At 42.1% G+C, this 15,847-nt stretch overlaps 1 protein-coding gene across 18 annotated transcripts in view; it reads left to right on the top strand.

Annotated features, from left to right (window-relative positions):
* Window positions 1-15,843, top strand: part of SUPT20H (SPT20 homolog, SAGA complex component) — a 63,704-nt gene extending 47,861 nt beyond the window's left edge. For 8 of the 18 annotated variants that reach the window (XM_084644628.1, XM_084644618.1, XM_084644617.1 and 5 more), the window contains 6 exons: window positions 1,486-1,640; window positions 4,789-4,844; window positions 6,728-6,862; window positions 13,847-13,952; window positions 14,525-14,652; window positions 15,462-15,843. In XM_084644628.1, the coding sequence (XP_084500754.1) occupies window positions 1,486-1,640; window positions 4,789-4,844; window positions 6,728-6,862; window positions 13,847-13,952; window positions 14,525-14,652; window positions 15,462-15,599 (718 nt within the window). In that variant the 3' untranslated portion in view covers window positions 15,600-15,843. The remainder of the gene's footprint in view (window positions 1-1,485; window positions 1,641-4,788; window positions 4,845-6,727; window positions 6,863-13,846; window positions 13,953-14,524; window positions 14,653-15,461) is intronic. The other 10 variants (XM_084644620.1, XM_084644622.1, XM_084644631.1 and 7 more) reach the window with 6 other exon arrangements.
* The last annotated feature ends 4 nt before the right edge of the window (window positions 15,844-15,847 follow it).

Below are 15,847 nucleotides of genomic sequence, written 5' to 3'. Positions count from 1 at the left end.
CGCCGCTTCCTGCAGCCCCATTGGCCTGGAACAGTGAAACGCGGCCAGTGGGAGCTGCGATCGGCCAAACCTGTGGACACTGCAGGTAAACAAACCGTCCCAGCCCGCCAGCGGATTTCCCTGACGAGCCACGTGCCAAAGGTTGCCGATCCCTGCACTAGTGCTTAGCTAGCTACAAAAACTATGATAGCTCTTGAGATTTTGTTCTTACAATTTTTCCACTTGAATGTTATCTTTTTATTAATCATTATGAGAGAGGAAATGGAATATGCAAACCATTCCAAATTAAAAATAATTATACAAATTTCTGTGTAAAAGCCCTTGTGAGTGAAACACTCTGTAGAAAATGTTTATAAGAAGAACTTAAGAACCGCCATACTGGGTCAGACCAAAGGTCCATCTAGTTCAGTATCCTGTCTTCTGATAGTGACCAATGCCAGGTGCCCCAGAGGGAATGAACAGAACAGGTAATCATCAAGTGATCCATCCCCTGTCACCCATTCCCAACTTATGGCAAACAGAAGATAGGGACACCATCCCTGCCCATCCTGGCTCATAGCCATTGATGGACCTATCCTCCATAAATTTATCTAGTTCTTTTTTGAACACTATTATAGTCTTGGCCTTCGCAACATCCTCTGGCAAAGAGTTCAACAGATTGACCGTGCGTTGTATAAAAAAAATACTTCCTTTTGTTTGTTGCCTATTAAATGGAACATCAGTGAATTTGATTTATGATTACTTAACTTTATTAAGCATTTTTACACTTATTCTGAGACTTAAATATTATTCTGTATTTTTTAAAAGCACTTCTGCCAACAGTGGAATTTATTCTGTTATTACCAAGGTAGATATCTATTAAATTAAAGTAGCGTTCTTTTGTGTAAAACACAGAGTGCAACCTAACAATGTCAGATGTGTGAATTACTCATCTGAACTGTCCAGCAGCAACTCATCACTCCAAATCCATTAAACAGATTTTTTCAAGTTGCTGAAGGAAAACATGAGCCTGGTCTCCAGCTTTTATGTCCTGTCAGTGCTGCTGTATTTAAGGTTGTGTTAGTCTTTGTATTTAGAAACACTACAGGCTTAGAATAAAAAAACCTATACACTTTATTCTCCCCATGATCACTGATATCAGAGTGAGTTGTGTGCACAGAATGAGGGTAGGATATGGACCTATATATTCCAAATCCTAGGTATTTTATGCTATTCCTTTATGTGTTTTTCTAAGATGCCTTGATGTCTGGGTTGTAGAGAACACATAGCATGTTTCACACTCAGCTGTAACATTCATTTAATGTTAGTTTGTGATTTATAGTCACCCTATTGATTGATTAATGTTGTTCTGATCAGTCACCTTAAATTTAACCTCATTTAACGCGAACTGTTGATTGTGTTGTCAAAGACTGGAAGGCAAAAATCTAGTTGTTCACACACATTTCTGCCACTTGGATTTAATGTGTTTTCTTTCCTCTTCTACAGTGGAGCACAGACATTGATGAGTGGCTCAAACCCTATGCTGGGGTGTAATACTGGAGCCATAACCCCTGCAGGTATAAATCTGAGTGGCATTTTACCATCAGGAGGTCTGGTGCCAAATGCGCTGCCAGCTGCAATGCAGTCTGCCTCTCAAGCAGGTTAGTAGGAATCAGGTAAAAAGCTGTCATGAGGAAACGTTCAGATCAGGTTAAATAGCAAGAGTCCTTTAACTACAGTGAAAGTAGAATATGAAAACAGTGGGCAGAAGAGTTTAAGTGTGCCAGTGAATGGATAGTGTGTACATTCAGGCTTGAATCCACAAAGGGACTTAGGGATTTCAACACTCAGGTGCCTAGAAAATCACAAGAACAACATTGGCATCCACAAGGCCTAAGTTAGGCACCTAGACTCCCTATGCAATGAAGGGGGGGGAGATAAGTGCCTAAGAATGGGATCCACAAAAGCCAGCATGCTAGATGGGGAGCTGCCTAACTAGCCAATGGGAGATGCTGATGAGAGGAGTTTGTCTTAAACCCCTCTCTAGAGGGAGGAAGAGATGGTAGCCCAGTGGAGACAGCACTCATCCAGAATGTGGGAGACCCAGGTTCAATTCCCACCCCAACTGATGGGAAGAAAGGATTTGAAGAGGGGTCTTCCATGTCCCTAACCGCTAGGCTTTGGGACCTTCTGCTGTGGGCCTGCCTTAGTCTCTTGTGTCAAAGCTGTTTCACTGTGGATAAATAATTATAGAGTCATTGGTGCATGGGGACTGGACCCAGTGTTAGCCACCACCTGGCTAAGTGTGCTACCTGCCAGGCTGTAGGGTCATTCTCTCTTTGGCCCAATGACTATTTATCCAAAGTGGAACAGCTTCAACTGGAGAGACTGAGGGTGAACCCACATCAGAATAACACATACCTCAGCAATTAGAGCGCTCTCCTGAGAGGTGGGAACCCGCTGTTCAAATGTTTTCTAGCCCTCAGGCAGAGGGGAGAATGAACCTAGGTTTCCCACATCCCAGGTGAGTGCTCTAACCACTGTGCTAGAAGTTATAAGTAAGGTGGCCCTGCCACGGCTGGATTTTTAACGGAGCCTGATCTGACAGGTGTGTTCTGAGTATGTTTGGATCAGGTCAAAAGGCAAGATAGGCATTTGCCTGCCTCTCTTTTCCTGGTTTGTAGATCACACTGGGGCAGAGGTGTGCAGCATATGTGTCTGGACACCTAGAGTGAGGTGCGCATGACCAGAGGCAGAAACTTAGATGCCTAGGCAACTTTTACATTTAGACGGCAGCTGAGGGGGGCAGGTGTTGTAGATTGCAGTGGCACCTAAATCTGAGCTGCTGGCATCCCTTTTAGGATGTAGGCCACACTGAATTTGGGGAGTATCTCTGCCTTCTTAGTCCCCAGGTCAGCTGAGGTTGAGTGTGTCTGAAATAGTTATTTTAAGGGACTAGGTTAGGGTTGCCAACTTTCTACTCACACAAAAATGAACACCCTTGCCCTGTCCATCCGCTGAGGCCCCGCCCCTCCTCTGAGCTCTGTCCCTCCTCTGAGGCCGCACCCCTTCTCCATGGCCATGCTCTCACTCACTCCATTCCCCCCCCCCCCCCCATCTCTCGCTCTCCCCACCCTCACTCACTCGCTCATTTTCACCAGGCTGGCTCAAGGGGTTGGGTTGCGGGAGGGGTGAGGGCTCTGGCTGCGGGTGAGGCCAGAAATCAGGAGTTCAGGGTGTGGGAGGGGCCGCTGGGGCTGAGGGGTTCAGAGTGTGGGAGGGGGCTCCCGGCTAGTACAGGAGGATGTGAGAGCTCTGACTGGGGGTGCAGGCTCTGAGGTGGGGCTGGAGTTAAGGATTTGGGGTGTAGGAGGGGGCTCGGATGAGGAGTTCGGATGGTGGGAGGGAGATCAGGGCTGGGGCAGGGGTTTGGGGTGTCGGGGAATGAGGGCTGTGGCTGGGGTGCGGGGTTGGGGATGAGGGGTTAGGGGTGCAGGAGGGTGGTCTGGGCTGGGATTGAGGGGTATGGACAGTGGGAGGGGGATGAGGGCTGGGGCAGGGGGTTGGGGCACGGGAGGGGTTCAGGCTTCAGGCGGTGCTTACCTCAGGCGGCTCCCAAAAGCAGTAGAATGTCCCTCCTACGCGGAGACGTGGCCAGGCAGCTCTGTGTGCTGCCCTGTCCGCAGGCACCGCCCTCGCAGCTCCCATTGGCCGCAGTTCCTGGCTAGTGGGCGCTGCAGAGCTGGCGCTTCAGGTGGGGGCAGTGTGCGGAGCCTCTGGCTGCCTCTGCACCTAGAAGCTGGAGCGGAGACATGCTGCTGCTTCTGGGAGCTGTGCGGAACTGTGGTAGGCAGGGAGCCTGCCTTAGCCCCGCGGTGCTGAACAGTCTCGCCAGGGTCCCTTTTCGACCAGGCGTTCTGGTCAAAAACTGGACACCTGGCAACCCTAGGCTATGTTAGGGAGATGTATTCTACATCTGGTTATACATTTGGATCACCCATCAAGGGAGTTTCTGAGGTAGGTTACGTTGCAAGTTCAGAAGTGAATATGGCAATCATCACTACTAGAAGAAAAGTAAAATATGAAAACATCCCAGAATTTAGGAAGAGGACCCACACTTCAGTGCTTCAGGCCCTTATTCTTTTACTAGACTGTGTTTTATTCTAAGTATGTTTTTAGCTTCTTAACTGCCATAAAATATTACTGTAGAAATCAATATGCTTCAACATTCCTTAATGAGAAGTGTTTAAGTTCTTAGGCTCCAACCTTTTAGAAAACAGGACAGAAAAACACCTAATGTTTGTTAGATGTTTATCCTCCCAATTATGCTTTTGGACTTGAAGCTCTTCCAAAACAAGCCATTATAATTTGCTGTATTTCAATATTTTCCTCTCGCTAATGCAGCTATCAGTAACTGCTGTTTCATTGAGATTCCAGACATGTCCATGCGTGGGATGCAAATTGTAATGTGTTTTAAAAATAGAGGAAGAACTACAGAACATCTGCTAGGATGCTCTCTGCATACTTTATCTAGTCCAAACACAGTAGTAGTATTTGCAATATACCTTGTTTAATATTGGTAGAACTTTCTTTCTAATCAGTCTGTTCCCCTGAGCTGTGTCTGGATAATCATGCAATTTACACTTTTATAGAGAAAATACAATACGCTGTTTAAGTTTAAAACTTAACCTTGCCATGTTGCAACCTTGGAGTATTTAGAAATAATCCCATTAGCATGGTATGGTGTGATGTATTTGATTTGATGATGTGCATCTAACTAAGTAATGGTTGCCTACTTTTAATTAACAGGCAGCCCTTTTGGTTTAAAAAATGCTTCAGGTCTTCGGCCCTTAAATCTACTACAGGTAATTAATGTATTTGGACACAATAATTCTTTGCATTATTCTATATAGATGTGTTGATAAGTGCTTTTGGTCACATAGACCTCCAGCTCCTTAGAGCCAGGTGTTCCGAGACATGCCATTTATTGTAAATGTTTCATTTTATTATTTTAATTTGAATGCATAAGACAAGAAAAGGTCTATGCTAAGAGAATAGGTGCCTTAAAATAACTAAAATCAGCCTATAAAACAGCAAACCTGAGGCCATCCTTCCACCACTAACAAATCAACAAGTCTTGAATAACATAAAATAAGCTGTAGAAATAGTGAAATTTGAAAAATTGAATTCAAGTGGCTAATTGCATACTAAAGGCTTCCATTTTTCAGCCTTTGCTTTCACTGAAAAGTAGTTGTTTTCATTTTTAGTTATGATTATTTGAAAACTGCAAAATTAACAGTGCAGTGGAAATCCCCTGTAAATTAACCAGCATAGGTCTTAAGAAAGATGAACTATGCATGTGCACTTGTAGTCTCTATTACCAGAAATAGAAAGCTACGCAACACAAATAGTTCCAGACAAGGAGTTTACAAACTCTGAATAAACTTATTTAATTTAAACAAAAAATAAAATCCAAGGGGGAAAATTCTTGATTGCCTCTGAGATCTGATCAAATGCAGGGCTGAGTGGGAGCAGCTATCAGGTCCAGCACAATTTATAGCTGCAAAGGAGCAGCTCTAAATTACACCAGTGGTGCAAGATCCTTCAGGAACCTTACATCAGAATAGGATTGATTCCCCCATGCTACAGTCAGTGGAGAATTCCCTCCTTGGCAGAGGAACTCTCCTCTGACACAGTCTCCTGTGCCAGCCACACCCCATGCTGCTTTCCTGTACTCTCCCCTGCCAGGAGTATGGGGTGTGGCTGGCACAGGAGACAGTGTCAGGAGAGTTCCTCTGCCAAGGAGGGAATTCTCCACTGACTGTAGTCAGCTGTTTTAAGTCCACTTAGTGCCACTTACACAGAATATAGTGGACTTAGTAGACCAGGGGATGTGGCCCTAGGAAATGAAATGTAAATAAAGAGGTTGCACAGTTAAACTCAGTGCAGTTCACAAATGCACAAGTCACAGTTATATATGTATAGGGACTCTTCCAGTCCTGGTTAAATGTGCAGCTTGCTATCACACTGTTTGTTTTAAAATATATATTACAAACTATGGAGGACTTAGTATGATAATTTAACTTTGATCTTGGAACTTTTACATTTCTTGTCTTCCTTGAGAGTTTAATTGTGTAACCTTCATATTGCAGTAACAGTTCTTTGCATTGTATGTGTGTGAGAGATTATGAAGATATTCGTGAAATGCTTGTATTTTCTGGCTGTGCTCTTCAGGCTGTAATTTCAGGCTATGCTCTTGAATCTCCTCTCTCTTACACTGATATAAATCAAGAATAATTCAGTTGAAATCTGTGCAGTTGGTAAAACTGGTGTAAGCAAGAGGAAATAGGCCCCATATTTAATTATATCCGTTACATCCGATTCTCCACAATTTATTACTAGGAAGCCTTCATCCAAACAGAATAAAATGGTTTAAACATGGAATTAATGAAGTATTCTGATGTTACAGATATCCATTAACCTACATTTTTATTAGCGATGTATAAAATCTGCACAATTGTATTTAAATCGAACAATGACAATAATATACTTTTCTCCCGAGGAATCTAGGGGTACAACTTATGCAGACTCTATTTCTGAAAAATGGGGCCTTTTCAAAAACAGCAGCATTTTTAAAATAGCTGCAAGAAGTAATTTAATATCTAGATCTTTATTTGTGCTTATCCCTGGAGAATGGCAGGCTCATGAATTTGATTGCATTATGTCTTTTGTTTTTAATCTGTAACAGCTTCCAGGTGGTTCACTTATTTTCAACCCACTTCAGCAGCAACAGCTCTCACAGTTCTCTCCACAGCAGCAGTCCCCGCAGCCTGCAACCTCTAGTCCTCAACAGCAGGGAGACCAGGTGTGCCAGTTACCCTCAGTAAGAGTGCATAAATACATTGGAAAATTGTTGAACTGCATAGTTTACTCCCAAAATGATTATACCTTTCAGGTGGTGAGTGGTTGATTGGAGTAGTTGTTTAAAGGAAGAGGAGATGAACAATACTAGTTTACTAAATAGCAAGGATCTATTTTTGGATGGTAAAAGTCATTCATAATTTCTCCTTTTACAAGATATAGGAATATAAAAATAAGTTGTGTTGCCCAGTTAGTCCACTGTCCTCTCAGCAATACTGAGACAATACTGAAAAGACCATTATGGTTTGCTTCTAACAGTTCCTGTATTGCTTAACTGTGTTTTAGTTAACAAAGAACTGACAAAGATAGCGTAGCCCTCTGGTGGTTCATATTATGCCTTGCACACTTACTATAGGTTTCAGAGTAACAGCCGTGTTAGTCTGTATTCGCAAAAAGAAAAGGAGTACTTGTGGCACCTTAGAGACTAACCAATTTATTTGAGCATAAGCTTTCCGATGAAGTGAGCTGTAGCTCACGAAAGCTTATGCTCAGATAAATTGGTTAGTCTCTAAGGTGCCACAAGTACTCCTTTTCTGTTTACACTTACTATAGGATGTCAGCTGCATAGGTTTGTATGAATTTGCTAGTCTTAAAATTAAATAAGCCTTCATATAGTATAATTTAAGTTGAAAGACCCATTGCATTCTAAACTCCACTTTGACCCCCCTGTTTATTTTGTCAGAAACATCTCTTTGGCCTTAAAAGTTGTTAATTTCAGATCAGAAGAGAATTTTGTTTTTTAACATTCACATGCATGTTGGGTAAGGAGGCTTTTAGTTACAGAGTATTGGAAACTTAGCATACTTTGGATTTTAAATTAATATAACTTTTTGTCTATCTATGACTTAAAGAGCTGATTTTAAGGTATCAGATTGCTCATGCATTTAGTCCTGCATGAAGACAGGGCTAATAAAATCTTATTTAAAACTACATCTACTAAACATTTCATTGACAACTGACTGGTTATCAGTTACTTGTGAGGAATGGGATCTCTGAATGTTGTAGAAATCTAGATATGTCAGTGAGTCTTTCAAAGGTTACAGGATTAGTTGGAAGATTGTAGAAGATTTCTGTGGCAGTTACAATGCATGGATTAAATGGTGTCTCTCCTTTTCCCCAGAACAACAAGTATGTGAGGGAAGTGTGTTCTTGCCCCCCCATACACAGAACTACAGCACAGGACTCCATTGTCCCGATTCTTACAATGACCAGTAACAGCTGCTTTAGAGGAATACACGTGAAACCCGCTACTGTAGAATAAACCAGCATTTCTTCCTAGCCCTGTCAGTTCGCAGTTGGCTTACCTCTTAGCCATTTCAATTGAGTTGGCATTTCTGTGCTAGCGAAGGGTAGGGCTGCATTTGGCCCTAAAATTGTAGATTGTCATCTTGGATGATTGTAGACAGGTGGGAAGCTGAGGCAGCACGTACAATCACTGTGAAAAGAGTTAATCTTTATAGATGATTTATTTGTAAAAACTTTTAAACTCTGTTGTAGACTAACCTCAATCCATTCTCATATGCCAAATCCCCTTCCCTTGGAGCATCAAGACCTTCCCCTATCTGATAGGGTATTTAGTTCTCACCGTGCCCACATGTGGCCAATTTAGGAAAGGAAAAGTACAGTCTGCTCTACTTTTGTATCCCATCTACCAGTGTAGTTACCAGCTCCTTTCTAGTCTTCCTGCAGAGGCCTTTTGTGTGTGCTAGTTAGTCTCTGCCTTCAGCCCAGATACCTAGATCAGTTTATCTTAAAATAATTTTTTTTCGAATAGTATGGAAGAATCATCAGTAAGGTGGTTCTGAATACTACATAAAGTATTAGACTGACACTAAGCTCACTTACGAGGTAACAGGCTCTACCTTGAATGGTCCCTTACAATATGTGCTAACTACTTGTGCTAAACAATCTGTTCCACCATGCATGTAGCTGTGATGCTGGGAGTACCTTTCCCAGACCTGAAGAAGAGCTCGGTGTGGCTCAAAGGCTTGTCTCTCTCACCAACAGAAATTGGTCCAATAAAAGATATTACCTCACCCAACTGGTCTCTCTTACGAGGTAACGTCCGTTTCCTGGAATCCCACATGGCCGAAAAGTTCTCCTACAGTATCATCTCTGTTCACACAGGTGTTTAAGCTGTTATGTGTGGTGGTGTGACAGCAGACTGCTGTAGATGTATTCTTAAGGCATTTGGAATCCAACTGTGGAATCTGTTAGTTTGTAATTACTTTGTTCTTTGATCAGTAAGCCAATACTCTTCATAGTTCAACATCTGTACAAGGAAATCCTAACTTAGTTTCTTCCAGCATGTAAATTAAATTGAGCTGAAATCTAAATGCTAAGTAAAGAAATAATCAAAACAACACTTTTTATTGCATTAGTGCAAAATATACATACCGGTACATTTATCACAAATTTCTGTAGGTTTTTGTTGAGAGGTTGGTACCATCATTTTACAGCTTTGTCAGTCTTTTTTTTTAATGGTATTCTCAGTATGTCCTAACCTTATAACACTATTTCTTTAGGTTTCAGAGTAGCAGCCGTGTTAGTCTGTATTCGCAAAAAGAAAAGGAATACTTGTGGCACCTTAGAGACTAACAAATTTATTTGAGCATAAGCTTTTGTGAGCTACAGCTCACTTCATCGGATGCATTCAGTGGAAAATACAGTGGGGAGATTTATATACATAGAGAACATGAAACAATGGGTGTTACCATACACACTGTAACCAGAGTGATCACTTAAGGTGAGCTATGACCAGCAGGAGAGCAGGTGGGGGGGAGCTTTTTGTAGTGATAATCAAGGTGGGCCATTTCTAGCAGTTGACAAGAATGTCTGAGGAACGGGGGAGGCGAGGGGAGGGCGGGATATAAACATGGGGAAATAGTTTTACTTTGTGTAATGACCCATCCACTCCCAGTCTCTATTCAAGGCTAGGTTAATTGTATCCAGTTTGCAAATTAATTCCAATTCAGCAGTCTCTCATTGGAGTCTCTTTTCGAAGTTTTTTAGTTCAAGAATTGCCACTTTTAGGTCTGTAATCGAGTGACCAGAGAGATTGAAGTGTTCTCCGACTGGTTGTTGAATGTTATAATTCTTGACGTCTGATTTGTGTCCATTTATTCTTTATGTAGAGACTGTCCAGTTTGACCAGTGTACATGGCAGAGGGGCATTGCTGCCACATGATGGCATATATCAGATTGGTAGATGTGCAGGTGAACAAGCTCTGATATTGTGGCTGATGTGATTAGGCCCTATGATGGTGTCCCCTGAAGAGATATGTGGACACAGTTGGCAACGGGCTTTGTTGCAAGGATAGGTTTCTGGGTTAGTGGTTCTGTTGTGTGGTGTGTGGTTGCTGGTGAGTATTTGCTTCAGGTTGGGGGGCTGTCTATAAGCAAGGACTGGCCTGTCTCCCAAGATCTGTGAGAGTGATAGGTCGTCCTTCAGGATAGGTTGTAGATCCTTGATGATACGTTGGAGAGGTTTTAGTTGGGGGCTGAAGGTGATGGCTAGTGGCGTTCTGTTGTTTTCTTTGTTGGGCCTGTCCTGTAGTAGGTGACTTCTGAGTACCCTTCTGGCTCTGTCAATCTGTTTCTTCACTTCAGCAGGTGTGTATTGTAGTTGTAAGAATGCTTGATAGAGATCTTGTAGGGATCTTGTAGGTGTTTGTCTCTGTCCAAGGGGTTGGAGCAAATGCGGTTGTATCATAGAGCTTGGCTGTAGACAATGGATCGTGTGGTGTGGTCTGGATGAAAGCTGGAGGCAGGTAGGTAGGAACAGCAGTCAGTAGGTTTCCGGTATAGGGTGGTGTTTATGGGACCATTGCTTATTAGCACCGTAGTGTCCAGGAAGTGGATCTCTTGTGTGGACTGGTCCAGGCTGAGGTTGATGGTGGGATGGAAATTGTTGAAATCATGGTGGAATTCCTCAAGGGCTTCTTTTCCATGGGTCCAGATGAAGAAGATGTCATCAATGTAGCGCAAGTAGAGTAGGGACATTAGGGGACGAGAGATGAGGAAGCGTTGTTCTAAGTCAGCCATAAAAGTGTTGGCATACTGTGGGGCCATGCGGGTACCCATAGCAGTGCCACTGATTTGAAGGTATACATTATCCCCAAATGTGAAACAATTATGGGTGAGGACAAAGTTCAGCCACCAGGTTTGCCGTGACATTATTGGGGATACTGTTCCTGACGGCTTGTAGTCCATCTTTGTGTGGAATGTTGGTGTAGAGGGCTTCTACATTCATAGTGGCCAGGATGGTGTTTTCAGGAAGATCACCGATGGATTGTAGTTTCCTCTGGAAGTCAGTGGTGTCTCGAAGATAGCTGGGAGTGCTGGTAGCGTAGGGCCTGAGGAGGGAGTCTACATAGCCAGACAATCCTGCTGTCATGGTGCCAATGCCTGAGATGATGGGGCGTCCAGGATTTCCAGGTTTATGAATCTTGGGTAGCAGATAGAATACCCCTGGTCGGGGTTCCAGGGGTGTGTCTGCGCAGATTTGTTCTTGTGCTTTTTCACCTTGAGCAAATGCTGTAGTTTCTTTTGGTAACCCTCAGTGGGATCAGAGGGGAATGGCTTGTAGAAAGTGGTGTTGGAGAGCTGCCGAGCAGCCTCTTGTTCATATTCCAACCTATTCATAACGATGACAGCACCTCCTTTGTTAGCCTTTTTGATTATGATGTCAGAGTTGTTTCTGAGGTTGTGGATGGCATTGTGTTCTGCATGGCTGAGGTTATGGGGCAAGTGATGCTGCTTTTCCACAATTTCAGCCCGTGCACATCGGCGGAAGCACTCTATGTAGAAGTCCAGTCTGTTGTTTCGACCTTCAGGAGGAGTCCACCCAGAATCCTCCTTTTTGTAGTCTTGGTAGGAAAGTCTCTGTGGGTTAGTATGTTGTTCAGAGGTGTGTTGGAAATATTCCTTGAGTCGGAGGTGTCGAAAATAGGATTCTAGGTCACCACAGAACTGTATCATGTTCGTGGGGGTGGAGGGACAGAACGAGAGGCCCCAAGATAGCACAGCTGAAGAATCTGTCCTAAGAGTATAGTTGGATAGATTAACAATATTGCTGGGTGGGTTAAGGGAACCACTGTTGTGGCCCCTTGTGGCATGTAGTAGTTTACATAGTTTAATGTCCTTTTTCTTTTGTAGAGAAGCAAAGTGTGTATTGTAAATGGCTTGTCTAGTTTTAGTAAATTCCAGCCATGAGGAAGTTTGTGTTGAAGGTTGTTTTTTTATTAGAGTATCCAGTTTTGAGAGCTCATTCTTAATCTTTCTCTGTTTGCTGTAGAGGATGTTGATCAGGTGGTTCCGTAGTTTCTTTGAGATTGTGTGGCACAAGCTGTCGGCATAGTCTGTGTGGTATGTAGATTGTAATGGATTTTTTACCTTCAGTCCTTTTGGTATGATGTCCATCTGTTTGCATTTGGAAAGGAAGATGATGTCTGTCTATATCTGAGTTTTTTCATGAAATTGATAGATTTCCACTCCATAGGGCTAAATTCAGTGCCTTGCATAATGACAGGTTTCAGAGTAGCAGCCATGTTAGTCTGTATTTGCAAAAAGAAAAGGAGGACTTGTGGCACCTTAGAGACTAACCAATTTATTTGAGCATAAGCTTTTGTGAGCTACAGCTCACTTCATCGGATGCATTCAGTGGAAAAATTCAGTCTCTACGTAAAAGAATAAATGGACACAAATCAGACGTCAAGAATTATAACATTCAAAAACCAGTCGGAGAACACTTCAGTTTCTCTGGTCACTCAATTACAGACCTAAAAGTGGCAATTCTTCAACAAAAAAACTTCAAAAACAGCTCCCCCCCCACCCGCTCTCCTGCTGGTAATAGTGTGTTACTCTGGTTACAGTGTGTATGGTAAAACCTATTGTTTCATGTTCTCTGTGTATATAAATCTCCCCACTGTATTTTCTACTGCATGCATCCGATGAAGTGAGCTGTAGCTCAGGAAAGCTTATGCTCAAATAAATTGGTTAGTCTCTAAGGTGCCACAAGTACTCCTTTTCTTTTTACTATTTCTTTAGTACAGTGATTATTTAGTATGGTTCTCTTAAAGAAACCTTGCATAACACATGACAATTTACTAGCCCAGTCACAAGTTCTGCCTTCTTACAACTGAAGCGAATGCTTGGTGTTTTGTTTGGGGAGGGGGGCGGCTTGGTGTGTGTTACAGGTCTGTTTGAATCATGTAAGATGTACTCAGACAACATTTTCATTCCATGTGTGTACTTAAAGAATCATGCTTGTGGGTACCCTAGTGTAGCGCATGATCCAGTACCCATTGACTTCAACTGACATTTGATCAATCCTCTCACGATCCAATCTGTGTAAGAAATGAATGGAGGTGTGGGGAGTCATTTTGTTCCTGAGGGAAGCTGTTGCTTTCAGAATATTACTGGGGTGCTTTTTTTGAGATAAAAGTGGATGACACAATCTTCACTTTTTTTCCTGATGTTTCGGGTCTATAGATGGCTCAGTGATTAGTATTCTTGCCTCTGGATTGCATGTGGACCACCATTTCAGGTGCAATACAGATTCTTGCAGGATTAGGAGATGAAGTACCACCTGACTGGATCCAAACTAGAGTTATTACTAGCAGGTTGCCCGTGGTGCAGCCGGAGATGCCATGGGACTTCTGTTAAAGAACACACATAATCCTAATGTCCTGGAAAACATTTCCCATCTATGTAAAACAGGTTATAGAATCCAAAATTATTGAAGAGCTAGTATAGAGCACATAATGGCTGCTGTACATATCTGAATAGTCACTCCATTACCAGTATTTAACACTATAAAAAGCAGAGAGTTTTTTAAAAGGGAAATAAAAGCGGTACTCATATCTTTTCATGCTGATTTTTTGAATTTATTTATTCAATGGCACAAAAGTTCCACAATAAGTATCAAGCTTCTCATTTTTGCCAGAGTGCTGAGCAATGTCCAGCCAATCAAGACCAAGCCTTATCTGCCCAGCAAGCCGCTGTTATTAACCTTACTGGAGTGGGGAGCTTTATGCAACCTCAAGCAGCAGGTATGTGTTGGCAGAGTTTCCTTCTGGTTTTTTTAGTGACATTGATAAATTTCATACTGGAATGAAGTTTGGTGTTTAATATAAGCCTTCCTCTTACTCTAATTAAAGCAAATCACATATCAAGTTATCACAACAGAGTGTGGATCACATAGAAGATGTTGCACTTAATTTGACTTGCAAATTAAAAGCATGCACTTTTCTGCTTCTTTGTCTTGTGTATGGTAGTTTCATAAACTGAATAGTCTTTAAATCACATGGAACAATTCCTGCCAAAACTATACAAAGCTTCCATACCAAACTTCATTAAGGAGTATTTCTTTAAACTGTCTGCTTTAAAGTCCAGTATAAGAAATTTGTTTCATGTCCACAAGCTCTTCATAAGCTAATTGCATGTTCCAACTAACAGTGTCTATACAGTGTATACTTTATTCTGCACTGTTTCTGATTTTACTCTGACTAATTCTACTGATCCCCTTTCTGTTACACTCTATTCCTATGTCTTCCTTTCCTAACCCTGACAACCTCCACCCAACCTCTTTGACCTGCCTGCTTTCCCCTTCTCCTTTTCGTAGTGTTGTCTCAGCTTGGCTCTGCCGTGAACAGACGTGGGCAAAGCCTTCCTCAGCAGAGACTCCAGCTCTCCTCTGCCTTACAGCAGCAACAACAACAAGCCTTGCAGCAGCAGCAGCAACAGATACAAGTAATCCAGCAACTTCGCTCTGATTGCATAAAAAAAATACAATTCTCAGCTCCAAAAACAAAAATGCTGCCCTTTAGACTTTTACTAATACCATATGGAATTTTAAAAATGCTGCAGTGTGGCAAACTAAACTGAGAGATCCGATTCCTCTTGTTCTATCAACTTGGAGCACTGAATTTATTTTTATACTTTAAAGCCATCCACTTTCCTGATTTGACAACATTCAAGGAGTGCTTGTGGCACGTTACTAAATAAGCTTGGCCAGGTGCCATTAGGATTTTGAAGCAACAGCATAGTCGAGTGCGTAGTTAAATTCAAACACGTTGCACAGCTACAGTTATTACATTAAAAAGGAAGCTTTGGCAAAGTGTTCTTTTCACATAGTAATGTTAGCTATCCTGATATTTATATAGGGAGTACATAATTGCCATCTCAGGACAAAAATATATTGCATGAATGAGGAAGAGAGACTTAAATAGAGAAATTATATTAAGTATTATGCTGAATATATCATCTGAACTAAAGTGTTTACTGAAGTTGCTGAGTTACTGCAGTTACTGCGACAGACACAAAGGGCAAAGTTTGACTGTGAAATGTTAGAAAACGCCCTCAGCAGGCTTCTGTGCCACTGGTGCTGCTTGACTGTACTCATTGTCCCAGTATGTGGTATTCCTTTTTGATGCCATTTCAGTGCTTCCTCAGTTTAATTACCCCATTTTGTTCTTCCCTGTCATTCTTCCTGAGGTAAAAGGTAGCGTTAAATTTAATGTAACAAGCTTTTTTTTCCTTTCCCTTCTCCCCCACGGCAGCAGTTGCGATTCTTGCAGCATCAAATGGCTATGGCAGCAGCAACAGCACAAGCAGCTCAGCTACGACACCAGCAACATTCAGGCAGCCAGTCCAAAAGTAAAAGGAAAAGAGGCACACCGACCCCTCCAAAGTCCTGAGTCTTGGGGGGTTTATATTTAAATAAAATAGACGCAGAAGTGATTTTAAAATTTTTTTTTTAAAGAAAGCTCAAAAAAAAATGAAAATCAAATCAGTGTTTGAAATGGCTCATGGGAAAATGAATTTTTGAAGTAACGCCGATAAGTATAAACTGTATCGGGAAGCCAACTCTATGGAAAATAGGAATTTCATCTAACAAAAAGCTAGGGTTTGTTTTTTTGCAAGTCACTTCATATTTTTAACAAAA

Source organism: Lepidochelys olivacea, assembly GCF_965140295.1.
Source record: "Lepidochelys olivacea isolate rLepOli2 genome assembly, chromosome: 1".
NCBI lineage: Eukaryota > Metazoa > Chordata > Testudines > Cheloniidae > Lepidochelys > Lepidochelys olivacea.
This window is presented reverse-complemented; position numbering and strand designations above follow the sequence as displayed.